Source organism: Apteryx rowi, unplaced genomic scaffold (assembly GCF_003343035.1).
Source record: "Apteryx rowi isolate R43461 unplaced genomic scaffold, aptRow1 scaffold_100, whole genome shotgun sequence".
Taxonomy (NCBI): Eukaryota; Metazoa; Chordata; class Aves; order Apterygiformes; family Apterygidae; genus Apteryx; species Apteryx rowi.
Window position 1 is genome coordinate 645,572 of NW_020447198.1, and position 26,605 is coordinate 672,176.

General features: G+C 53.1%; 1 protein-coding gene across 1 annotated transcript; it reads left to right on the plus strand.

Annotated features, from left to right (window-relative positions):
• Nucleotides 1-416: 416 nt before the first annotated feature.
• On the plus strand, nucleotides 417-26,434 carry LAMC2 (laminin subunit gamma 2). Its single transcript, XM_026062796.1, has 23 exons — nucleotides 417-501; nucleotides 7,853-8,065; nucleotides 10,523-10,652; nucleotides 11,746-11,844; nucleotides 12,575-12,711; nucleotides 13,612-13,734; nucleotides 14,384-14,573; nucleotides 14,885-14,997; nucleotides 15,333-15,551; nucleotides 16,628-16,807; nucleotides 17,582-17,815; nucleotides 18,937-19,073; nucleotides 19,998-20,151; nucleotides 20,475-20,680; nucleotides 20,989-21,068; nucleotides 21,577-21,714; nucleotides 22,698-22,842; nucleotides 23,139-23,288; nucleotides 23,902-24,016; nucleotides 24,445-24,644; nucleotides 25,268-25,426; nucleotides 25,513-25,612; nucleotides 26,184-26,434. The coding sequence occupies exons 1-23, from the start codon at nucleotides 417-419 to the stop codon at nucleotides 26,432-26,434; spliced, it is 3,558 nt and encodes a 1,185-aa protein (XP_025918581.1).
• Nucleotides 26,435-26,605: the final 171 nt, after the last annotated feature.

Here is a 26,605-nt window from a genome sequence, read left to right on the forward strand (position 1 = left end):
TGGGGCAGCCRCTTACTGAGCCAGCACCCGCAGGCCGGTGCCGGGAGGAGATCCCAGGTGCTGCGTCTCGTGGCTGGCGATGCCTCTCTTGGGTGAGCGGCGATTTCCGATGGCCCGGGAGGGCGCTGGGTGCTGCCGCGGGGGGTGTGTGTGTGGTGTGTGGTGTGTGTGTGTGCGCGCGCGCCTGTCTGCTTTCTATGGGCTGGGCTCTCCTTATTCACCAGGTGAGTCAGAGCAAGGCACACGCGCTCTTCCTGTTGGGAGTGACTCAGGTGGAGGAGCTGATAAAACCAGCGGAATAAAGAAAGCGAAGCGAGTGGCGAGCCAGGCGCGAGCCCCCCTGCAGGCCTCCCGCACCCCGGACCTGGCGCTTCGTGCCTTTGAGCGCCGCACGGGCAGGTCCCGGGGCCCCGCAAATGGCTCCGTGCTGGTTCGTAACTCTGAGCTGCCTCAGTGCGTCTCTTCTCCTGCCTGCAGCCCTGAGCACCAACAGGAGAGAAGGTGAGGCTTTAAAAGCTTRAATATTTCTGCTTTAGTGTGGAAAACCGATTCTGCAGGCAGCTTCCTTTCAACTCTGCTCTGGCGCAGGGGAGTCCAGGAGACCCTGAGCCTTCTGGGTCCTGCRGCACTGTCCTAGGCAGCTCGCTCCCCTCCTGGGTTCGGGATTAAAATGGGACCTTTCGATGCTTCTCCTCAGATTTTCTCTGGAGTTGAATATCTCATAAGCATTTATGGTTCAGGTTTTACTGGAATCCCCTTTAAATAACTTGTTTTAAATATATTTGCTTGATTGCTTTCTGTTTAAAGCCTTGCTGCTTGGGTGGGATTTGGGTGTGAACATGAGAATTGCACTGGGARAGATTTATTTGCACTGCTTATAACCCAAGTGTTTGCTTAAACCAGAATAAGAACTGGAAGCAGCCGGCATTCAGTTCGTCGTTAGCAACGCGTATGGGAGCTCCTGTTCTGTGAAAATCTGTGGGGCTGGCGGGCTGGGTCGTCCCCGCCTTGCACCTGAGCTCCTGCAGCCCTCTGCGCGCGTGTACGTGGGAGATGGCGATTAACTCTTGGTAGATAGGCCAAGGGCATTTTTTTAAAATCGGGAAGATACTTCAGTGTACACCACGCACGTGTGCTTGGCTGACAGATTGTCGGAGAAAGCACAGTACAGTTATGTGTATATATACATTCAGCTGAGTGATAATTCAGTCTTTGTGTCCCAGTCGTATTTGCAGATAGTCTGCAAAAGAGTATATTTGACCAAAATCAGATCTTCGTGGGTATTTCATATATACTGAGCAACTTCAGTTTGGTGTGTAATATTGCTGCTTTGTAGTATGTGGCTGTGTGTGCTGCAAGTTGAAATACGCTCACTGTGTTAGCTGGGTTTGAAGTAGGTCCTTTACATCAGTTTCCATCTAAGTGCAGTGGAACAGAATAGGAAAAAATAAGTGCTGGATGAATGTGTTTCTTTAAGCAGATCTGATTTGGTTTACATGCTAATTGGATAATCATCATAGCAGCCTTAATTGCATGGAAGTTTTAACATACTGATGTAGTTTATTCTTCCCCCTTCCTGGCAGCACAAAACTAGTATATAGGCAACTGTTCCTGTTCTGTAGCCTCTTGAACCTGTTTCTGTGATTGTATAAAAGTGACAATCAATAACAAATCATACTGATGCACCCGCTTCTAATCTGTAGCAAACTTTCTGCATTGGCTATGTGGAAATAGCGAGTCTTTAATGTTATTATTCCTTAGTTCTCCAAACTAGATGTGTGCTTGCAATTAAYACACTTAAGCCGCCTTTGCTTGCAGTTGAACTGCTTCAATCAAATTACCTAACAATTTGCTCTCATTTAGTTGCAGAGAGAAGGGCGCTTGTACTGTGAACTGCTCAGAAAGCCTCTTCCTAGTAAATGTGCATGTTTGCTGGTGATTGCTCGTGTGCTCGCCGGCTTGGCCACGGCATACGTGCCCTGGGCGTGTCGAGCTGTGCGGCATAACGCGGGGGGGTTGTCGGGGGCGCTTGGCTCTGGTGCTGGGGTCTCCTGGTGGGTCTAGGTGACTTGGCTTAGGGGGTTCTGATACGAATTGGGATGTTGGGGGGGGGGCTCCCAGCTTTCCAAACCCTCATAAGTGGGAAAGAATAGAAGGAAAAGAGGTGTTTGCTTGCCTGAAAAGAAATGGGCTGCGGTAAGTGGGGCTGGGGGAGATGTTCCTGAAGCTGAGCAGTGCGTTTGGATGGGAACGGTTGGTTTTGAAGGCTAAGCCTATGACTAACTGTCCACGCTGAGCTGAAAATGGCTGTGGTGACAAATATGTGCAAAAACAGGGTCCCAAGAAGCATGTGTCTAATGGCGCTATCTGCAGGGACACACTGTGGGTATAGAAATGGAAGTCAGAGCCTGCCAAAAACTCCCCTTTCTTCCTCATTCTGCTCTTGTCCCCTTGATAGCGATGTCTGCCTACACTCACTGGGGACGTAGGAAATGGCTCCTGGACACAGGGGAAAGGAATGAGCTTTCCAGAAAAGCTTTGAGGCACCAAGCTGAAATCCTTGGCATGTACCAATCTGGGGAAAATCTACCAGACAGCAGAGCTGCTTAGAAGACGGCCAGATCCCCAGCGAACTGCTGTCCCTGCCACGCTCTCCCAGGGCTGCTGTTGGCTGCACTGTACAAGAAAAAGGAAAGAATAAGACAAAAAGCAGTGGTTTTCAGCTCCCAATGTGGGGGAGAGAAATTGTGGTGCTGTTAATGGCTAGGGCCAGACATAGCCCATTCATCACAGGAGCAAACAAGATGGTCTCTCCCTGCCGAGTGAGCAAATGATACTGCTGGGGCCTCAGGAGACCCAGGCAGGCCTTTGTGGAGCAAGAAACCTGCGGAGTCCTGCGATGGGAAAACCCAAGATTTGCACCAGCAGATGATAAACAGCCTTTCGGGTCACTGCCCCGAAAGTGCCGTCCGGTGCAAAGTCAGCAGGGCTGCCTGCCCGTCGGCTTTGTTCATCTTGCGGGAGGAGACTGGCTGGAGACTTTCAGAGCGGGGCACAGCTTGCGCTGTCACGGAGCCTTCGCTGCGTGCAAACTGGTGTTGATTTCTTGTTGAAAGAAGGGGTCGTTGCAGACTGGCTTATGTGCGTAGGGCTGTCAAATCTGTTCCTCTCAGACCTAGGGCCAGCCTCGTTTCCTATTTTTGAGAATTTCAGAAGATCGTAATCGAGGTCAGGAGCTGCCGGTCCCCTTCTCGCTGTCTTCCTGTTGCTAGAGTTTGTATCGGCACAGCAAGCAAATGTTTTTCACRCTTTATTTTGTTGGGTGGAAATTTGGAGAATGATGTCTTGCTGGATGTGAGCCTTGGACCTCCTTCATCCTGACCTAGCACTGAAGGATTCCAGCTGCAAAGTTTCCCCTCTGGAGTCTGTTCTTCATGACAGCTGGAGAACTGAATTATCCCAAGGTAGGGCCTCAGGGTACCTGCCTGGAAAAAGGATCCTTTCCTCAATCAGCCTTCCTCTCCCTGCAGCTCCCAAATGCTCCATCTCATTAGTAACTCTAGCACTTAACCCTTTTTAAGATTAGGCTGCTTTAGCTCTCAGGTTTCCAAGAGAAGACCAGCTACAGGAGCGACTTGTGTAGGTGAGGCTGTAGCACTAATCTGCAATAGCATCTTAAATGGCTACATATTAGCGAGACCTGAATCCACGCCAAGGCTGGAGAGTTGGCTCTTAACATGCTTCAGCCTTAAAGCAACACCCGAAAAAAGACAGGCATGATTATAACCCTGGGGGGTTATAATCATGCCTGTAATTTAGTAACCCAGTAAAACCCTCCAGATTATGCAGAGCCATCAGATGATGCGTGGGTGGAATTAAAGAGCGTTAAGGGGGGGGTTGGGGGAATGTCAAACTTAAAGGCGAGTTGAAATACCTTGGGAGAGTTCTGTGCTGCTTCTTCTGGGCAATTGTTTTATTCTCTCTGCACTTCAGTCAATAGTGCTGTTCACTGAGGTTCTAGGCTTTTGTCTCCTTTTCCTTTTCCCCCCCCCCTTTTTTTCATAAGAGGCAGGATTTCTGCACCTGCAGATCTCCTCTTTCCAGCAGGCTGGGATGGAAGAACAACTTCTGCAGTTGGATCAGTCTCCTGGTAGCAAGGCTGCAGGGAAATATGTTTGCTGGAGCTGGAAGATCTCCATCCCTGTTTGCTGGCATATGAGGTCATCTTTTCTCTTGGCTGTTGCTTGCTGAATGTGTTCGTCTGGTATGTGTTTGTTAATGGGTGTGTGTGAGGGTATCTGTGCACACGTGTGAGCGCAGGGTGTTGCATATTTRAGAAGTGAGAGCAGAAGGCTTAGCATGGTCCCGAGGATCACAAATGGAGAGGACGGGGCTTTTTTCCCAGAGCTGAGCTGTGCCCCAGGAGTGCTGGGAAGGAGGAGTCTTCTCACATATGAGGTATAAGTCGCCATCCACATCCATGCTACAGATATCTGCTTGCTCTTGAGTGTCATCCACCTCCCCCTGCTGTTGGAGAGGACCTCAGCCAGGGKCTAGGCAGCTCAGGCCTGTCCTTGGGGGCCTGAGAAGGCTGACGGTGAACAGAGGTTCTCTGAGATGGAGGCTCACGCATGCTAGAAGCTGGTTTGAGACGGTCCTTTCCAAACAGCTTCAGAGTGGTTTGTTCTTCAGCAAGCTCTGCTCCCTCCTAAACTTGAAGATCCTGCTTTTCYCCTCAGCTTGTTTCTTCCTCCTGCCTGTCTTTCCCAACTGTTCTCTTGACCACGTCTGCTTTCCCCAGTGAAGCTGAAGAACCGCAAGTCTTGTCTGAAAACAAAGCTCTTTGTTCTTGAACAGCATAGCCCTGCAAACTGCGGGCTTGGCAAGTAGATGAGAGTTGCCAGGGTGGCTTTGAGAGAAGACCTGGGCAGTGCAGCAGAGAGAAGGGCTTAGAGCAGCATCCCTGGTGAGATCTTTGCCCTGCTGCTCTCCAAAGGTCTGGTCCGTCCTGGCCTTAATGGGGTGCAAAGTATCCGTGTCTGCTGCCAGCAAAGACAAAGACATGACTGATGTTGCAGACGTAGCCTTTCTTCTGGGGAGGGAATTATCCGTTAAATACTAGCAAAACTTTTTACCTAYCTGTTAATCAGTATACATAGGTAGAGCTCTGTTGATCGCAGGTCACGCCTCATCCCCCCCAAGCTCCTAGCTCGACGGGATGGAAGGCTGCACTGTAGACCTGGATGAAAACACCTGGTGAATGTTTATTGAGGTTTTGCTTCTTAGTTCACTTCTGGTCATAGACGGTGGTGAAAGTTTTAGAGCCAGCAAGCGACCAGGAGCGGTCAGGAGAGAATTCAGCTCTGCTCAGAGGCTGCCGGTAGAGCCATACAGCCTGGATGGCTCCAGGTCCGGGTGTCTAGGAGGGTACAAGTTACTCTGGGCGGTTGCTGTGTTGTAGCAGTGTGCAAAGGGGTTGCGCAGCCTGGGCAGCCTGTGTGTCCCAGCCAGGTTCTGAGGAGATGGTCATTTTAAAAAAGTGCACAGCTTCTTAAGGTCTGGAATCATACTGTGGAAGTGTCTTGGGGCAAGGAGACAGTCAGGAGCAGTGGGATACAAAATATAAAATCATGTAAGAAATCAGGTAGGGCTGCAGATGTCTGTCACCCCTTCTTTAAGGGAGCTCGTGACTGATCGGGCGAGGGGAGCTGCTCCGCATGGTGATAGGATGTTTGCCCTCTGCCTCCAGCGGAAGGGGTTTCCGTATTTGAACTAGGAGGAGATTTCTTAAGGGCTTTAGTCTGCAAAATTGCTGAGGAGCTACATTTGCAGCATTACATTAATGATATAAAGCATTTCCTGACTGCTGCCTTGCTTGATGCTCAGGATGAGGATCCCTGTGACGCTCCGGAGGTGTGCGTGTACCAGTGAGCGGGGTACAGAGCAGTGGGCATCTTCCCATTTTCCCTAAAGTCAACAGTAAAGTTCCTGTTGCCTTATCAGACCAAGGCTTTACCCTCTCTGCTTATTCAAAGATCGCGTTGTGTTTAAAGGCCTCTGAAATGAAAAGGCAGGAGAAGGGCTTCCCAATCCATGACTGTACCGTGCTCTGGAGCAAGGCAGCTTAGCTCAGAGTGTGTGTCTGTCTTGAGATGCGTAAATAACAAAAGGAGACGTTGTTCCAAAGTGCGTGGAAGTAACGTGCAGTGCGCGTATGTGGGACGCAATGTCCAGCTGTAGCGTGTGCCTGCAGGTAGGCGGGCGCAGCTGGCGTGTCAGTGGTTCAGGAAGGGCAGGGACCCCACTGGGAGCAAACGCCTGCAGAGACGAGTGCAAGGGCGCGAGGGAGGGCTGCGAGGAGGTGGCTGGCTTGAACTTGCGGTCTGCAAAGGGGTAAAACCGCAGTAATGGCAGAGAAATTTGTTCTCGCTAACGTGCGGGAGTTTCTCCTGGGTGCGCGTGCTCATTGCACTCACGCAGTCCCCTCTGCCCGGTCGTAAGGAGAGGGCTTGTGTCTCGTGAACGTGCCCCGGGGAGGCCCCCCCGGGCAGGGGCGCAGCGGCCCGGGGAGACGGCCCGGCTCGGCTTCTCRGCAGGCTTGTCCCCGATAAGTCGCGCTCAGCAGAAGGGCGTGCGGGGCTGACTTTTGGGGGAGGCCGGCCTCTCCCCACCTTTCTTGTCGCGCGCGGGTGGGCCCTGCTTTCTCAGGAGCYGCCGCAAGCCGCCGCCGCCGCCGCGGGCCCTGAGCTGCGGCTAGGGCGAAAGCTGCTGCCGGCGAGGCGCTGGGGATTGGGGGGGGGGACAGGAGCGCTCCCGGGCTGCCTCCGGGCCGCCAGACCTGTGCGGAGCCATGATTCAACCCCCGGTGCCGCTGGGCCCAGCGGAGAGGGCGAGATCAGCCCGGCGCGGGTTGGCTCGGCAGCGTAAGCATCCTCCTCATCCGCGGGGCTGTTTTCCAGGCTTGGAATGCAAAGCGTCGTGCCCGAACCTGACATACCGCCTGGCAGCCAGCCCGTGCCTACCCGCAGCGCCTTTCCCTGCCGAGGGCTCCCGAGATCTCCGCAGCTCTTAGCTGACGGCAGAGGTGCTCGAAGGGCAAAGCTGGCTGAGCTCGCCGAGGGCGGGCGGAAGGGGCAGTGATCTCTGAGCGCGCCGCTCGCGGCTTGGATTGCAAGGTGGGATGTGCCTCTCCTGCGGCTTTTCCTCCTTGCTATCCAGCCCTCGCTGATACATGCACACGGCCAATCCTCAGCGCCATCCGGCTCCCGCGGGAGCATCCCCAGCTCGGAGGGCTGGGCAGCCCTTCCAGCCTGATGGCCCAGCTGTGTTTCCTGGCTCCGCGCAGCATTTCGAGCAATCCAGCAGGTTGTGCTCCATGTGGCAGCTTTCCTCTAACCTGGTTTCTCTTCCATCTGCTCCCTTATTTCAGTCTCATCTTTAAAGTACAGAACAAACATAAAGCGTGCTTAAGACCTGCGTTTACCCTGCCCTTCCCTCTCACATTTGTCCTGGAAATAATTGGGAGCAAAGTGCTAGGAATAACCATCTGGTGCATCTTGGCCGAGCTCTAGCCTCAGCGTTTGGCTTGGAAAAAATCTCTCTGGGGCAGTCTCGGTGCCGTCCTCAGCAACGCGCGTGCTTGGAGGAGCCAGCGCAGCTGACTGCTTGGCAAGCGTGGAGGTGCTCTGGGGCCTGGCGGGGAAGGTGGTGAATTCAGGTACAGGACGGGGCTCATTACAGCAGAGCGAGAAGGGGAGGTTTGCGTTGCCTGTGCTTGTTCCCTGGATAACTGGAGGGCTTTGGCTTCTCGGGCAGGTACCTTTCTGTCTAAACGTTGCCTGTGTTTAACCAGGGCAGTCGCCGTCCGTCCTCACGGTGTGCGACTGCAACGGGATGTCCAGGCAGTGCGTCTTTGACTGGCACCTTCTGAGGGAAACGGGCAACGGGTACCGCTGCCTCAACTGCCTGGGCCACACGGAGGGCGCCCGCTGCGAGAGGTGCAAGGAGGGCTACTTCCGCCAGCGGCAGGAGGATTGCTGCCTGCCCTGCCACTGCCACCCCCAAGGTACGTGGGCCGCGGGGAGGGCGAGGGATTGGGTCGGTGTAAAAACACGTGCGTGCTGGGGTTCCTGCTTAACTCTGGTACCTCCAAGCAAAGGGCCCCCGAGCCGTACTCCTCACACCACCGGCTATGGTGTGTGATCCCCAGGCGCGTCTGGGACAGTCGCTCTGCCGGGTGCCGGCCCGGCAGTGCTGTGAGGGGCTCAGCTATGCGGGGCTGCCCTGGTGTAACCCCTCCATTGCTATTCTTCTCCGGAGAGGGGGCATGCAGGTGGGATTCAAGAGAGGAAGGATGGCCTAGGGGAGCTGTGCTGTGGCCTTCACGTACTGGCTGCGGTGGTCTGTCACCCCCGGTTCTGCACAGCATCGTGTGCTGAGACCAGCTCAGCCCCAGGAGGGATTACTTATGGAGGCCCCGAATTGTGTTGCTGCCGTAGTCATAGGCATTCGTCACCCCCTGGGTGCTTCCTGAAGAGCTCAGAGCCCGGACGAGGCTTTGGGCGCAGTTTAGGGACCAGCGTGGCGTTTGATGAGTCTCTCTGGTGGTTTGGGGCAGACGCACTGCGTTTTGCCATTCCTGCTTCTTTTCAAGGGGCAGCAGATTATTTTTAAGCAGCACCGCGCTAAAGAGGCCAAGTCTGAAACTGAATTACAGCAATCGAGAAATCCCTGTCTGACTTGTATTTGCGTTGGCCGGTTTGACATGCGCTGGTGTGATGTACCGCACGTCCCGGTGCCTGCTGCCATCCCATCTGAGCTGCTGCGTGTGCTGAAGCCAGCTGCCCTTGGAGCTGCTCGGAGCTCGAGGGCCACGTGGGCGCGGAGGTGACTTCTAGCGGTGGTCCGCTGCACCTTGGTGCTCTGCCCTCTCTCCATCTTTCCTGGTCCATGGTGCTGAGCATTTCAGACCTCTGAGCAGCTGCAGACTGTAACCAGGGTTTCAAATCCACCTGCCCCCAAACTGTTCACTATGCCTCTACCCCGTGCCACCTGCCTTTCCAGGACGGACCTGCTCCTCTCTGTCCAAGGCCTGGTGCAGTGCGTTGCCGTGATCAGAGCTGACACGAGCCGAGAGCTGCCGTGCAGGGCGTTACTAGTCTCCCTGCTTGTATCCTTATCACAGTGGATGATAGCCAAACCCTGATGAAGGGAGCTAAGGCTTTCACCCAGCTTCATGAGTCAGGCCCACGGCTTCCGTGCTGCAGTGCTCGGCGGGCTCCTCGAAGGCTATTAATTGCATCATAAAAGTGAAAGGGTAATTCCTGAGTTTAGTGTCATGCCGCAGGGCACGAGGTAATGCAGAGTGCTGCTGCGCTCTGGGATAGACGAAAAAGCTTCAGCCTCCCGAGCTCTGCTGGCTGCTGCCTGCTTTGCTGCCATTTTAAGAGGAAATAATGCCTGGAGTGTACGCAACAGGCTGCAGTGATAAGAGGCGGGATTCATAGCTTTGAGGTGTTTTCCCTGGTTCTTGTGGTGAGACRTGACTGCCGTAGAGGGAGCTGCTTCACGCTCGTCAGATCTCAGCTTGCTCCTGCGCTGAGACGCTGTAGATGTTCAAGTTTCTCTGTCACTGCAGAAAGCAGATCGCTGGAACCACCTGCCAACACAAGAAGTGGGCGACAAGAAAYGCAGAGCAATAGGCTCCTGTTGCTTTGAGTTCTTGGAGGGAGAATATCGCTTTGAATGTCCCCCGTGCTCGGGTGCAGAAGGGGTGGGGACAGCGCCCTTGGCATTGGCATCCTCCTCCCTTGGTGCCTGTGTCTGCGCAGCAGTAGGTCGGAAGAGAAGGAGCCTGCCAGGTCAGGAGAAGGGTATAACACTGGCGTCACGTGGGAAAACACTGTTTAATGCCACGGCCCTCAGCCACATAATGTTTAAATCCTTGTAGCGGCACTGAAATCAAGTCATRCAGCGTACGCCAGCAGTAGATCTGGCAATGAAAAGGTAACTTCCCGCTTGCTTTACATTCTCTGGGGTCTGCTTTGTCCTTTGGAGAGACCCTGGCTTTATAGCAGGGCAGAGGATCCCTGCCSTGGGCACGCAGTCAATTCCTGCTGCGTTTATCACCTCAAAGGCTCCGGCGGCTGCCTGGGAGGCCGAGCAAGTTTTAGCAGGAAGACCTGGTGTCTTAGAGCCACGCTGTGACYGCGGGGTGGAGGGGGAGGACTAGAAGCTGGGGCTGAGAAGCCCTTGAAACGGAGGTGTTTGTTGTCCGAGCAGGGTGGCGCTCGGCGCGTTAACCCTTCCCAGCTGACAGCCACCCAGAGCCGCCTCGTTATGCGTAGGTCAGCGCCCAAAGTGAGTAGATCAGCTGTGCGAAAACTAGCGTTGAGTTTTTCATCGGTTGCCCAGAGGGCCGTGGTRGAGCGCTGCGTTTGCTCCCGTGTCCTGCAGGGATCGCCACTGGCGCAGGGTGGCCAGGACGGGGCCTCTCTGAGTCTTCCTTGCCCTGTCCCCGTAGGTGCCCTGAGCCCGCGGTGCGACAGCGACGGCCGATGCAGCTGCAAACCCGGAGTGATGGGCAAGAAGTGTGACCAGTGCCAGCCGGGCTTCCACTCCCTCTCCGAGGCCGGGTGCCGGAGAAACGGGCAGTAAGTGCTGGCGACCGTCCGCGTCGTCCTGCTGCAGCGTGGAAAGCCAGTTCTCTGGGGCTGATCTCCAGGCCTCTCCCAGGGGCTATAAAGAGCGGTGCAGAGGCAGCTGATTTTCCAGCTTCGCTTGTCAAATCCACTGATAACCGTGAGCCTAACCGCATTGCCATTCTGGGAGTGATGAGGCTGAGGCAGAAACTGGACCTCCTTTGCAGCCTGCAGAGCTCCCTGCCAYAGGAGATCATCAAAATAAGAGCTTAACAGTGCGCCAGAGTGGCTGGTTTATTAGCTGGATAATACAAACAGGCAACAGATGGGCTAGACCATGTAAAATAAAACCTGGCTGCACATGCGTGCCTGCGCAGCATTAGCGTCATTTGTAAGTACTGTCCTGGTGCAAACACATGCGTATAAAAATTGTGTTCTTGGATGCAGGTATTAAGAAGAGTCCGTACCAGAACCTCTTTCTTTGTTTAAATGGAGCTTCTTTTACCTTTAAAACCGTTTTTAGTTCAGCCTCCCGGGAGCCATGTCCTCTTTCTCCTCGCTTCGCCCCGCCCTAGCTTTTTCAGACCCTGACGTCCCTCTGCTCCTGGGTGCCCCTTGCCCTCCCCACCCCCACCTGGGGAACCCACGGTGCTGCTGGGTAGCAGGCACAGGATGACTGCAGGCGAAGGGCGTCTTCCAGAAGCTGTGCTGTTGTGCCTTGCCTTCTCCCGAGCCTTCTGCCTCTTCCCCAGGGCACAGCTGGCTTTGGAGCACAGCCAAGGTTTAATAAGCTCAGCAGAGCTTCATTGTGCTCTTGTAGGTGGGTCTTGCTAAAGAAATGCACTGATGGTTGCGAACTAGTGCTCTGGGGTGTCCTGGGGCCGTAGCATCAGATGTTGGGCACCATCTCAACCTGGCACCCGTACTACTGCAAGTATATTACTAAAGGAGATATCTCAGATGATTTTCCCCCCTGTAGTACGGGACTGGTAGCTGGCCACTCCACTGGGGTTCTCCTATGTCTTGTACCATCAGTGTGTGGGGTGCGTTGAGCTCCCAGGCCCAACCAGAAATCACCTGGAGCTTCCTGCTGTCCCTGTTGCAGGAGTCTGCAATGTGAGTGTGACCCRGCTGGGAGCACCGGGGATTGCATCTCGGGTCGCTGCGTCTGCAAGGCAAGCGTGACTGGAGAGCGATGCGACAGGTAGGAGTCTGATTACTCCGTGGTTTGTCCTCCYTCTCCCTGGCAGTTGGCCCCAAAGCATTTCACGTGGCCTGTTAGCCCATTCTGTTCCCCAGAGGCCCCAGATGCGTCTCCCCTACGTGTCTGAAGTGCAGTGTGCCAGACTCTTTGCTTTCAAGGGCTGCCAGCAACCCCAAGGCTTTCCACCATTCCCACCTCAGCTCTGTCTTTCCCTTCAGTGGCTGCCAGCTCTGGCCCCAGGGAGCCTCCTCGTGCCTGACAGTTACCTTCTGCCACACACGGGCTATGGGGCTTGCCTACACAGGGAAGAGACTAAGAAACATTCCCCTGGCTTGCTACYGACGTGAAGGAAGGGTCTCCAGGACTTGTTTCCGCAATTTAGCCCTAGCACCCCACGTACACCTAGCAGAAAGCTACTATTAATCCTTTCTGGGAGCAGAGCTGCATGACATGAAGCAGACTGGCTCTCCTAGAGGAGAGCTAGAGGGCCCAGCACCCGCTGGGGCATCTGCACCTTTCGCAGGTAGTTGCTGGGAGACGAAACCCCCCCTCACCACAGCTCAGTGCCTGTGGGCCTGTCTTGCTACCCCAGTCCAGTAGTAACCCAAAATGTGGCAACAGCTGTGTGCACAGCTGTCTGGGTTTGGTGTGTTGTACATAGGTTTGTGTGGCACTGAGCATTGGAAGAAGAGGAGAAAACGAGCACTAAACATAGCAATCTTTTCTTCAGGTGCAAGCAAAACTTCTATAACTTGGATGCAAGAAATCCCACCGGATGTTCCCCGTGCTTTTGCTATGGGCACTCAGCTGCGTGCGTCAGTTCTGAGAATTACAGCGTCTATAAAATCACCTCCACCTTCCAGCAAGGTAAAGGCCAAGCAGAACATCCACATACCTCTTCATGCACAAAACCAGGAGCTGTTTGCAATCCCTTCAAATTCCCCTGAGAAAGGGACAGAGATATTGAAAACTGTCATGCAAGARCGTAACAGAGCCAGCCGTTGTGTAGTGTCTCTGTTGCAAATGATCCCTCCACTGCAGCTGGAGTGTGCTCTGCCTCATGAGGCACTTGACATACTTTTCCTCCTTGCACTGTGTGCATTTTTTGGAAATATTTGGGGAACACTTCCCTTGGTGCTTAAGACACTGCCAAATATTCAGCTTTTTCATGCACTTGCCATTGCCACCTTTCAGATATGCGYGCTGTGGGAGATGTGGACTAGCGAGTGAGAGCATGCGGTCAGTGGGCTTGCTGCTGTGTTCTGCCAGCTCTGTGTTGGGCTCARTGAGAGCATTTACGAGACCACAGGYGAAACAGAGCTGAAGGGGGTTTTAATCCAGTTGTACGTTGTCTTTGACTTAGAGAACCATCTGGTTGGTAGCCCTGTTCAGAGGAGTCCCTGTTCTTTGACAGTAGTTGTTTGTGGGACGATTTGCTGATCATAGGCAGAAACAGGGTGCGAGGGCAGGGAGAGTGCAGGCTTGCTTCGTTATGTCTTTTCCGCTTTTTGGCGGGATAGCCCTGCGCCCATCCTGGGATATCTAGAATAAGAGGCTAGTTGACTGTGAAGACCATAACTGATCATGGTTAGATATGTCTGTACAACCAGGGAGAGGGAGTAGTGCTGCCCTCTCAGTGGACAAGGGGATAGGGGGCCACGAGTTTTGGTTAGATGCAGCTTGAGAAAGCCACTGCCCTTGCAATCCTGGCAGTGCCCTTGCCTATCTCTGCTGATCATAAGTGGGTTTCTCCTTGTTTGCTTCTAGGCCCTGAAGGCTGGAGAGGTGTCCGTGAAAGTGGGTCCCCAGCCCAGCTCCAGTGGTCTCCACGCCATCAGGACGTGTTTATCRCAGCGAGGACGTCAGAACCTATATACTTCATGGCACCTGGTAGGTGTGGGTGTGTTGGGTGTGTGCAGGGGAACAGGTGAAGGGGAGAGCATCATACAGGGAAATCGGCTTGAGCCCAGACCTGCTTCTCTAGGCTAATGCACTGCTACCCTGCAAGGTCTCGAGAAGCTCAACCAAAGATTCACCCAATAAGGTCCAAAGAGCTGTTCAGCCTGGCTCTGCTGGCCGGCCCTTGGCATATACCAGCTGGCAGGAAGGAATTGCCCTTTTTGTAGTGGTACCGCTAGAGTCAGTTTTGGGGGTGGGGTGGGAGAAGGGAGTTTGGGGCTGTGGTAGAGCCTGATTTCAAAGGGAGAACATGGGGTTCTGGACAGACAGCTCTCTCTAGTGGTCAGGGGAAGCTGGCATGGTGCTGGCTGCTGTCCAGGGAAAAAGGAGTTGTGGATGTGCTTTCCTGGGCCTGGGGGCCCTAGTATGGGAACGGACAGACCAAAAGGCTTGCCCTGGGGAAGCAAAGTGTCTGCRTTCATCTCCTGAAACAGGTGAGGATGGTGGCAGATGGCAGAGGTGGCATTGCCTGTCCCCTTTGCTTGGTTTGACCCCATTAACCGAGTCTTCAGGAGGAGGGCAAGATCTTAAGCCTTTAATTTCTTCCCTCTGATCTCTTGCTTGCTCTCTCCCTTGCCAGCAAAATTCCTTGGGAACCAGCAGCTGAGCTATGGCCAGACCCTCTCCTTTGATTATCGTCTGGATCGAGGGGGACGTCAACCTTCTCCRCATGATGTGGTCCTGGAAGGAGATGGCCTGAGAGTCACTGCCCCCTTCTTGCCTCAAGGAAAGATCCTGCCCTGCGGTGTCAGCGAGACATATACATTCAGGTAAAAGGCTGAAGCTTTGGGATTCTCACTCCTGGTGTTTGGGGTGGGAAGGAGGGGGCTTAAATAGTTGCCTAGCTTGGGTTGGATGCAGTTCATGTACTTCTCTTCTGGAATGGCAAGATTATGTTGTGAGTAGGGTGGTAGATGATCTGTCTTGAGGCTGGGGTGGATGCTTTGCTCAGCATCAGTCACGTGCAAATAGAGGTTGTCCCCCAAAGCGTCGGGTCCAGGAGGGAGATGGGAAAGAACAGCCAGGAAATCTCGTTTTCATTTTCTTGAAYGTTTCTGTTTCTGTCTGTTCCCATGTGCAGGTTGGATGAGCACCCGAGCAGCAAGTGGAGCCCAAGGCTGAATTTCTTTGAATATCGCAGGCTGCTGGGAAACCTGACAGCACTCTGGATCCGAGCCACGTTTGGAGAGTACAGTAAGTGGGGAGAGAGCTGTAAGGGGATAGCGCAAGGCTTAGGTCTCTTCATTGCTGGAGACACCAAGTATTTAGCTTTGGAAGAAAGCTTAAAAAAAGAAAAAAGTTTGTCCTAAACTGGGCAAAGTTGAATTGTGAAGAGATTAAAAAAGATGCCTACAGCCAAGGAGCGGGAATAGAAGAGCCTTGGCTCCAGTCAGTCTGCCCATATGTGTTGTAGTTAAATGTGTAACCTGTACGGATCACAGGTGTAGGCGTGGGGAAGTGGCAGACCAAGCTACGAGTTTGGACTGGAGCCGCTGGTGCTGCGGGTAACCTGCTGTATCTCCCTTCAGGCACAGGCTACATCGATAACATCACCTTGGTGTCAGCGCAACCCGCGCCCGGAGTCCCTGCTCCCTGGGTGGAGCGCTGCAACTGTCCTGCAGGGTACCAGGGGCAGTTCTGCGAGCGCTGTGCTCCTGGGTACAAGAGAGATGCTTCCAACGTGGGACCTTTTGGCATCTGTGTGCTGTGCAACTGCCAGGGGGGAGGAATTTGTGATCCAGACACTGGTAAGGAGAGCCACAGCCATACTGTATTAGGGCATATGGGACTGCAGGACAAGTGCTGTGTCCTGAGAGTACAGAGGGGAGCATGGGGTAGCGCTGAGCGGGGACAGATACTTGGCTCTGGGGATGTGGGCTGGAGTGCAGGAAATGTCGTGAATAAAACTCCCCAAAACCTAGAAAAGCTGCTGCCAAATATACAGCACTGGAATCAAAGCTCGTTTAGACTGTGCTGGTTGCAAAGAGAGAAACATCTCCCACTCTCTGAATAGCATTAAAATCTTTTTTTCTGACCTAAAAATAAGCATTGGGCAAATAGATATCATGAGTAARTAATGTGAAAAAGTTTTACTACCTGTCTTCTCAGAATAGCCCACAGTATTGCAATGTAAAGTCAAAGTAATGCACTTTTTACCAGGTAAAAATGACTTGATTTGGTGTCTCCTAAATCATCCCCCCCTTCAAAATCTCCCTCTGTGGATGCTACATGTCCCCTCCTCTGTTCTGATTCAAAGTGAAACGTTGAAGTTAAACTGTTAGCATTTTCCACGAGATAGCAAGTCCTGTTTTCTTGCTGGGAGTGTCAAGTGTAAAACTACTGAACAGGAGGTAAAGAAGGGAATTTGCAGTTCCTAAGGAGTTGTACCAACCACGAAAGATCCACCCATCCTTATCATGAGTGTTGTGACCTCAAGGCCTTGTGTGGTCCCAGCCGCTGCAGCCACATCTCTAAGCAGTCACAGCTCAGCTGCTCGCCCCAGTCACTGGCAGAAAAGTGGAGCTTCACTATGCTGCTCCGAGCCTGTCCTGCCGCGGGAGCGGTGAGCGCTCCCACAGCGTGAAGGACTGAGCAATGGAGAAGAGGAGTGTGTCTGGGTATGTGGACAGGCCAGGGAGATTGCAGCGCTCCAGGGGAGCCACAGGCGCTTGTGGTGCATTGGGTGGCAGGAGACAGCAGCAAGTCCTGCAGCGTGACCGCCAGTGAGGGATCACAAGGAGGGGAGTTGTCGAAGGTGTCCTACTGAGGAGCAGAAGGGGTGAGAGCAAGCTGACTGTCACAAGCCCTTCCCTTCCTCCCTCAGGTGAATGTTACTCTGGAGATGAAAACGTGGGCCATAGTGTCAGCTGCCCCTTTGGCTCCTACAGAGACCCGCGCTATCCTCACAGCTGTAGGCCATGCCCGTGYGAAAATGGCCAGAGCTGCTCCGTGACACCAGGCAGAGAAGAAGTTGTCTGTGATCGCTGCCCTCCCGGAGCCACTGGTAATGTCCTTGTTTAGCTTGTTTCTAATCAGCCTTTCTCCAGAGCCTGGTGGTGCTGCAAAGGGGCAGGATGAAAGACGATGTTCCTTCAGCTGGCCCTGATGTTAGCCTGTCCCCAGAGCAGGGCTGAGCTTTACTCTGCCTCAGGGTGAGATACAGGTGTTTGTGGTCCACTGTTGCTCTGTGTCAGGTGGGTCGTCGTGTCTTCTCAGCCTGGCTTCCCTACTTGAGCACCATTTGGTCTGTATCTCAGTGTTTCAGCAAGGCACCAGGATCCATCATGTGTAAATATGTGAGCCCTGAAGAAGTTGTAGTCTGAACATGGAGGGAGAAGAGGATCGGTGGGGAGGGGAAGGAGGAGAGGGAGAAATGGAGATACAAAAAATAAGAAGTGACTTGCCCAAGGTAAGTCATTACACCCAGCTTTCCAGAGTCTGTCCGGTGCTTTGTGTATCAGACCTGGCAGCCTGCAAACACACTCCTGCCGAAATTCTGTTCCCCAGCCCTTGTTCCCTTCTCTCTCCTCAGCAGAGGTAGGAGGCGAGGGGTCTCTTGGGAGAGGTTGGCTCCTTGGATTTCTGGAAGCCATGAATCTGCCCTTCACTGCACGGGAAGAGCAGGTTCCTCTCAAAGAGAGTGAAGATACTCGTGTGGGCCCTGGCATCGCAGGGCACGGCAAGGCCGAATGCCTGCGCCTCCACGGGGCAGAGGGAGTTKTTTGGCCTTTCAGTTTCATTCTAGAGCATGACCGTTGCTTTGTCTCTCCTTTCTCAGGTGCCAACTGCGAGTACTGTGCCGATGGCTATTTCGGAGACCCCTCAGCTTCCAGGCCGTGCCAGCCTTGCCAGTGTAACAATAACATTGAGCTCAATGCCGTGGGCAACTGTAACCGCCAGACCGGCGAATGCCTGAAATGCATCTACAACACGGCTGGCTTCTACTGTGACCGCTGCAAAGATGGCTTCTTTGGGAACGCCTTGGCCCCCAACCCCGCAGACAAGTGCAGAGGTACAAATGCCCTGTGCAGAGCGTGCGTGTGGGCTTGGGGCGGGTGTGTTGTGTTGTGGGGCTGTACTCGGTACCGGAGGTTTCTTCCCACCAGCTGAAGCCCAAAGCCGTGTGGTCCCATGCATGGCTCCTGAGGCACTGCAAAACCTGAGGGACATACGGAAGCRTCCTGGAGCCCCCTCTTGCCCTATAGGAACAAACCTGTGCTCGAGGAGGTGCCTATGTGACTAAAGGAACCGGGGGCGGGAGGGAAATCCTTGCTAGCACGCAGGAAGGTTGACTGCAAAGGGACTGTGCGTTTGCACTTTGGCCTTGCGGCTTTTCTTGTTTGCTCTGTGCTTCGAACAAAGGCTTGGGCCCTTCGCAGAGGTGCCGGCTGGTGTTTGTACTCGGAGYGCTTACTAGAGCGGAGCCAAGGGACACTGAATGCTTCCAGTGTTTTCCAAGCCAGCTAATGTTTCTGTTAAGCGCCAGCAGTGTGGGAAGGAGGTGTACATTCCTGAGGGGAGGAAGATTAAGTAGGATTTGAGCGCTATGTGTACGTCAGCCTCGCAAAGGCCTAGGGAAGGTGGCTGCTACAAAAGCTGCTAGTGATGATGGAAGGTGGAAATCGAAGGCAGGAACCAGAGCATGGGAAGGATTCGTTTACAGAGGGGGTTCCTAGGCTGAAAAAGGACTCTAAAAAGCAGTCACAGGATTTTAATGATTACAGTCTCAGCTTACCTAAGCACAGCATCTACAGCAGCGCTGTGCCCCTGCCACAGTCACCCTGCGTGGTGTTGGCTCCAGCCAGAGGCAGGAGCACTGTAAGGTGCCCATAGCAGCTCTGTTAGCTTCTGCCAGTGCATCCTGGTAAGGCACTGGGCAGGCTAAAACTTCTTCTAAAAGCAAACAGCCAAAAGATTTGGAGGAGAGAAGCACTGAAGGTGCCAGAGGTGACAGGAGCRCATTGGAGGTGGGTACGGCTGGAGGGGTGGAAGCTGTACCTGTGGATAAAAGGTGGGGAAACACRACTGGAGGAAATCAGAGGAGGGTAATGGGTGGAGAGATGCGCCAGGACTGAAGTGGAAGAATTCTCCTCTGAGTCTATGCTGCCTTCAGCCTGCTGTTGTGCCTTGCAGCCTGCAACTGCAACTCCGTTGGTGCCGAGCCCCTGAAGTGCCGAAGCGACGGGAGCTGCATTTGCAAGCCTGGCTTTGAGGGCCCCAACTGCGAACACACTGAGTGTCCGGCCTGCTACAGCCAGGTGAAAGCACAGGTGAGTACGTGTGTTTGTCAGCCTCAGCATCTGCGCTACAAATTCTAGGTCTCTAGAGAGAGCTCTGCTGGTGCTTTTGATCAAACCTAGAGGTTGCAAAGAGGTTACATAGAAACGGGACCCAGCAAATTCTCTCTTTCAGAAATGGGGCAGATTAGCTGCCCTCCCCAGGAGAGCTCAGACAAGACCTGGCATGTTGCTCGCAAACAGTGTGGGGCAGATGTGGGCTCTGTGTTTGTAGCTGTTGTCTGCCTGTCGGCTCCGCTCTGGACAGAGATCTTTCAACCTGGGAGATGTTCATTCAGTGTTTGAACTCAGCACTGGGCTAAAAAACAGGAGGGGAGATTCTTCTTCCTTCCTGGGTTTTCCTCTTTCTTCCTCCAAAGCACAATGTGGAAATTTATTCAGAAGTGCTTAGCTTGCTTCTGTTAGAGCTAAATCTTTCTTGCTGTATACTGAAAAGTTAGGCACTGCAATCGCAGCCAGCCCAGATCTGCAGAGCCCAGAAATGGTTAGTCTCTGACGTCTGGCTGCCAGTAGGCAAGTCTCTGATGCTGTGCTCCTGCCGGCTCTTAAGTGGTAGCTTGATCGGTGGCTGTGAGCAACAAGGCAGTGACTGCACAGAAAGGGGAGCAGAAACACAGTTACCTTCTAGCATCCTGTCCCTGTGAGAGTGAAAACGGATCTTGCAGGCTGTGYGTGAAGTTTGTGTTTGTACCGTTGATTCAGCTGGCAGAACAATGGCCTTCTAGGGCTGCTGGCCTGATGTGCCCCAYAGCAAGCCCTATTCACCCCAAATACGAGGCCTCACTCTGTTCTCCGTTCCCTGTCCCCTGCTAGACTATAGATTTGGCTCATGCCCTGGCCTTTACACCTTGGGTTCAGTGTCCTGTTCACTGATGGCTTGATCTGCTTTGGTCATAGGTGGACCTGTACTTGCAGCAGCTGCAGGAGCTGGAGCTGCTTTTCTCAGAGGTGCAGGCTGGTGGTGGGGTTGGGAGCGAGGAGCTGGAGGCAAAGATGCAGCTGGCTGAGGAGACGCTGCGAGCCATCCTCAGAGAAGCCTTGAGCCTACAAGGTACCACCCAACTGCTCTCCTTGGATGGGGCTGGAGGAACAGGAGGGGAGATGGGCAACTTCTTGGGGTGCTTCAGTAGAGAGGAGGGGAAGAGATTGGACTCCTGAGAGATGTGTTCAAAGAGATGACCTGCTGGGGCYGTTGTGTGTCCTTCCCTGAGCACATGCACAGCAAGGGACTGACAAGCACGCGTGTGTTCATGTGGCAGGGAGGGGGGAATCTGTCATACCAGAGTGGGTTTTTGCTTCAGTGAGCTGCCTGTGCTTTTTTGCCAAGAAATGGGTKTTTATCCAATCACTGCCTCTCTTTCACCATCTTGCCAGCCTCTGACAAATCTCTGGAAAGTCGCATAACCAGGATGAAGGGGCAAGAGTCCAGTTACCAGAGCCGCTTGGATGACATCAGGGCAACAGTGGAGAGACTGAAGTTTCTTGGGAACCAGTATGAGAAGCAGGTGCAGGATACCCGGCGGCTGCTGGAAAGGGCCAGGGTGGACCTAGACCGAAATGGAGTCACTCTGAGTAGAGTGGTAAGAGCATCCTCATGTGATACACCTTAGTCCAGCCCAGCCAGGTTGAAAAAGCCTGTGGAGATGTCAGAATTTAACTTATTCCGATTATAACATTCATTTGGAAGGAGAGGAGCAATTCTGGTGAATGTTACTGGCCCCTTGCTGTAGGACTGGGAACCTCTGTTTTTATGAGGAGCTGCTGGCAAGGGTCTTTGGAGAGCTTTAGAGGTTTAACACGCTGCAGTCACTTTTTTCTTTGCTAAATCAGAAGTGAGGACAAGGAAGAGCATTCACACCTCTCTTCCTCTCTCTTCCTCTCTCTTCAGACTATTCCAGTTTCAGACTTTCCTGGAGGCTCAAATAAGTTCCTGATCCTGGCCCAGGAGGCTCTGAGATTAGCCAACAGGTGAGTTAGTCTTTGTATTGGCCAAACCAAGAGAAAAGGCCAAGGGGACTGAGACCAGACCCTTCTGGGGACCCAGAGGGTCCCTGTTTAGGGGCCTTACCTAGCCCTGAGGCTGCAGCTTCCATGAACTCTGTGCTAATCCTGGTGCAGGGGAACATGCATCTGCTGGGTCGCCTTTGCTGACCTAAAAAGCTGTTCCCTGTTTCCTTTGAGGGTGRTGTTGGGTGGCATATTTTGGAAGCATCTTTCTGGCCAGAGTTTGACCTATGGGCATCTAATTGGAACAGGCTGCTGTCTCTTCCCCTAGTGCTCCTCTACCCTTGAGAAAGGCAGGAAGGACAGGCAGCGTACATGACCACAGATGCGGGTCCCCTTCTCAAACACATTGCATTTCCTGGGAAGATCTGTTCCAGCATTGCTGAACAAAATGGCAAAGAAACTTGGTGGAAGAAACTCAGGTGGCTGTGGGAAGCTTTTTATTACAAAGCAAGTATTTATTGCTTTTCAGCCACATGCAAGCAGCCAACACGATTGAGCAAGCAGCAAAGGCAGCACAGGATGACTCGCAGCAGGCGCTGGAACTGGTGCGCTCAGCTGCGAATGGAGRGGCAGTCATGTCAAGCTCCCTGCAAGGGCTGCTCAGGAAGTAAGTTCACAACGTACTCACATGCGTGTCTCGGGGGGGAAAAGGAGGATGTGGGGGTGAGGAGAGGGGTAGCAAAGTGTCCATGACCTGTTCCATGTCTCCCCTGTTAAGTATCAGAAAAATGCAGATGGAGAAGGACACTAGGACAGAAGGGGACTGCTTGGTTTGAGGACTTGTTTGCATGCCTCAGCAGCCAAGATTTAGTGTAAGCAGCTCTGCAGAACATCTGCTTCCCACCCCGCAGACCACAATGGCCCCTGTTGACCTGACCACAGCTGTGGGAAGTGRTTTAACACCATATGTGTGTGAACAGGCTGAGCAGGCTCCTGGGAGATGACTTCTAAGCACAGTGCAGGCTGACTTTGAGGGCCAGCACAGCCCTGTTGCAGATCTGCACTGGATTTATCCCAAGGGTGGACTTGGCCCCATGTTATCTGGGCAGATTAGCCTGGTGGCAGCAACTGAGCTGGGCAGAAGAGGGAAAGTGGGTGTAAGCTCTCTGGGAAGGACTGACGGCTTTGCCCTGTGCCTGGCCAGAGCCCACCATAGTGCTGGGCCTTTGTGGCACTAATGTGATACTTTGTACAAAGTTAAGGACCTGAATGGGGATGTACAAGAAAAAAAACTGCAGCAGTACATCAGAGATTAGCAAAGCTGCTGCAGAGCCTGAGTGTTTGGTTATACAAAGCTGCCCTACCCAAAGGCTGAGAAACCAGCCCCCTTTAAGGTCTGATGTGTTAGCAAAACAGATCACAGGTAACTTGAAAGCTGGTGAGGTGAGCCCTGATCTGAAATACCTTTGGTTTCTGAAGTGTGAGCACCTCTTGGCTGAGGGGTTAAAAGCAGGGGGGTGCTTCTGTCTGTTGGGCCTTGGAAAGAGCTCAGGAAGCACTCACATGCCCATCARATAAGTAAATGTAGGAGACTGCGTTAATGCTGTGGCAAGAGTTTGGCCGTTTGGCTGTTATCCTCTATCTGTGCAGATACGAGGAGATGAAATCACTGGCGGGAGGCCTGGAGGCTGAAGCTGACAGAACGGCCTCTGAGGCAGACAAGGCTTATCAGGGCAGCCTGATGCTCCTCAACTCCCTGTCCCGCTTGATGAAGACTGACGCTGGGTCCTTTGAGGTGAGAACCTTGTGCCTGTGCATGTGGGACCAAGAAATCCCCTTTCATCCTCCCCCAAGCCCTCGCTACTACTCCTGCCCCCCTTTCCATCCACTTAGCAGGATAAAGTAGCTCAGCCCTTTCCAGTGCTACATCTCYTCGTCCTGGTTGGAGAGGCGTTGGTTATGCATGTTCTCACCCTTTTACCTTTGCAGCTCACTGTGGCATAGGTACCACATGCAAACATCCATTGCTCCCCAGGGAGCAACAGGGAGATGCTGGGCCTCCAAGACAGCAATCATGTCTTTGCATTTCAGGGGGAGGCAACCCGGCTGAAGCAAGAAGCAAACACTCTCATGAGCATGGTGGACACATATATGGCAGAGTACAGGCAGCTGCAAAGCCGTACAGGCCGCTGGGAAGAAGAAATCAAGCAGCTGTTGCAGAGAGGAGAAGGCGAGAGAGCGGTAAGACATTGACTGTGTTGCTGCAATTATTCTTGTGCTGTGGTCTGCAACTTGAGTCATCTTTAGCTTGAGCTGAAGCCACAGGCAGGTCAGTCTCCTCGGACTGCAGTTGTTATGTGCTGTCCCAGCCTGTTCTTCAAAGGGGATGTAGCTYGCTCGCTCTGCTGCAGAATGGCACCTTTCCTCAGAAGTGGAGCCAGTTCGGGTGGTCCCATCCTCTTCTGGCTCCACTGGAGCCAGTTGAAGATRTCCCCATGTGCTCAGAGCTGCTTGTGCAGGTTCTCACTAACATGTTCCCTCTGTGAGAGGCAGGTTAAAGAGCTTCTCCTGAAAAAGTTTGAGCTAAGATGACTCCTGATGTCTGGAATTAGTTAAGGGACATGCACACAAGCCTGTGCTGACAAACCAGGGGCTTTGGTAACCTTGAGTGGGGGGGGACAAAAGCAGGCTTTGGGAACAGACTGATGGACATCATTCTTCTCACAAAGCATGGCCTCCTACACACTGCGTGTGTGCTAGTGACACAGTCCCTGTGAGCYCGAGGACCAGTCGGATGCTCTTGTACTGTAAACTTGAGCTGCTCTTTCTTTGCATCCCCTCTGGCCCGTCGCAGACACTGACTCAGCTGCTGTCCCGAGCCAACCTTGCCAGGAGCATAGCCCAGGAAGCCGTGAGTGCTGGCAACGCCACTTTTTATGAAGTTGAACAGATTCTGAAGAGCCTCAGAGGTAATTTTCTTGGTTCTGATCTATTGCTTATGTCAAAGTTTTATGTTAAAACTAAACTCACTCAACAGGCTCCAAATTGCCTTTTCCGGAGTCATGCTCGAGTGCCAGGGTAGTGGGCAGCACGTTTCTTTGAATTGTGTCTGTGATCAGGAAGACTTCCACAGGGCCCAGTGGTCATTTCAGGCACACCCCAACCAGTTCAACAGCTCTTATGAGCAGGAGCAAACACCTGTAGGAATTTCTCTCTCTGGCAATTGCCCATCTCCCCCTTTTTTTCCCTGTGCTGTTCTCATGATAGCCAGACTTTCATGTGGGAGGGAGAATAGGTATGTCTAACCCAAGCCATGACTGAGGAAAAACTTTTTTCCCTGCTGTGTGGTATCTTACGAAGCTTACAAATGCTTTGTTTTTGCATGCATTGCTTTCAGGGTTTAATGTGCAAGCAGATGACAAGAGAAGGGAAGCTGAAGATGCTATGAAGAGGCTACCAATTATCAGCAACATGGTCGCAAGTGCCAAGGACAAGACTGACCGAGCTGAAGCAGTCCTGGGCAATGCTGCTTCCGAATCAAAGACAGCCAGCAGCATTGCAGCAGAAGCAAAGGAAATCACCAGTGGGATTCAGCAGGTAAGGGCAGGCCCTGGTGCTGTTGCTGGCAGAAAAGGGTTTGGAAAGAAAAAACACAAAGAAAAAGAGGACATGGCTGGAGACTCCAGAAGTTGTGGTGGGCCTGATCCCTTGACTTTTTGTTGAGTTTGTCTGTAATGGTTCCTGCAGAGATACCTGAGTTACCTGTAAATGAGTTAGCCTAGGCCATGGGAGCACGAGAATCTCTGCAGGCAAAATTGTCCTTTAGGAATCTCTGTGGCATCTCACTGCAGCCATCTCTCTGTTATCCAGGGGGGTTTCACATAAGTGCCTCTGCCTGTCGTTTCCACAGTTTGGGTACCAGAGGTAGCTGGCAGGTTAACGAGAGCCCTGATCTGGTGCTGGTGGAGTCCAACTCCCAAACTGCATGTTGTAATTCTGCAAGGACTCACTGATGCATGCTGGAGAGGTGGCCATGATCATAGAGGCAATTCTCAGCACCAGTAGCGAGGGGAAGCACATGAAGGACATGAGCAAGTCTGGGATATTCTGGTCCCAGGGGCCTGTCAAAGGAACCAGTTTTCACCAGCTCTGTGCCCCAGTGCACCCAGCCTTGATTTCAGCAGCATTCGGCCCCTCTGAAAATGCCTTGCCTTCCCTAGGAGATTGCACGGCTGAAGGTGGAAACCAACAGGACGGCTGATGGAGTCCTGGCCCTGGAGAAGGCAGTGGCCACCTTGCAGCGTGAGGCCAAAGAGGTGGATGGTGAATTTGAAAGGAAGGCGTCAGAGGTTGAAGCGGATGCCACTATGATACAGGAGGTGGGTCCCTGTCTCCCACTCCTGCCCCTTCCCTGTTGATGTTTGGATGACACCCCACCTTACAGCTGCCGCCTTGCTTTTTTCAGACAGCTCAAGAGGCTCAGAGCACCCACGCCGAGGCTGGCCAGGCAGGGGTGGCTGTGCAGGAGACGCTGAGCGCCCTGGAAGAGCTGCTGCGTCTGATGGGTAAGTTTTGCTGCATTGCCATAGCGTGTAGCTGAAGTTGGGCCGCTATTGGGCTCTAGGCAGGGGCTGCTGAGAGATCCTTTCTGCTTTGTGTGAGTCTGACCAGGYGAGACTGCTGAGATGTGCAGGGAGTCCTGTACCTCCCTTTTAGGCAGAGAGGCCTATGTACCTGGCCTCTCACAGAGGCTGAGGATTAAGCTCCGACTGCTGGAGTCTCAGGGCCTTACCTCCAGGCCAACCCTCTTTTCCCTGCCTGACTGGGCCTCATGGCAAGAGGTTGATGTTGAATGCAGATGCCCACTCCCTCTTACCTGCACCATTAGCTTGGTGGAACTTCACAGTGTAAGGTCAGTTCCACTCCCCAGAAATGCTGTGTCCTGTTATAAAGGTAGTCAGGTATCTAACAYGAGCCAAGCAGCCAAATCCCAAGTATTTTGCAGGAGGTTGCCTCAATAGCAGTAACTTGGAGACTGAGGGCTGGGCAGCAGGATGGAGTTGAAGTATCTAGAAAGATCTAGTTCTCGGCTTCCATCCATGGTTCCCTCTTCCTTGTTTTCCTCCTGTGCAACAGACCAGCCTGATGCTGTGGATGACAAAGACCTGAACCACCTCGAATTGACTCTTGGTAAAGCAAAGACCAAGAGGAACCAGTTGAAGGAACAGATGTTGGGGCTGGAGCAAACAGCCGCACTGCAGAAGCTCCGGATGCAGACACTGGAGAGGAGCATTGAGAACATCCTGGCAGATATTAAGAACCTGGAGGATATTCAGAGAAGTCTTCCTCCTGGCTGTTACAATACAAAAGCCATCGAGCTACCTTGAGTGAGCTCTGGAAAGACTGCAGCGTGTGACAGGCTGAAGACAGGAGAACCTGACCCAGTCRCTCGACCCAGTCGCCCAAACCTGGCAGGACCAGCTGCATTTGATTCTGTTGAATTTAACCTTACACTTGAGTTCAACATGACAGCTGAAGTTCACATCATCACACTGGTC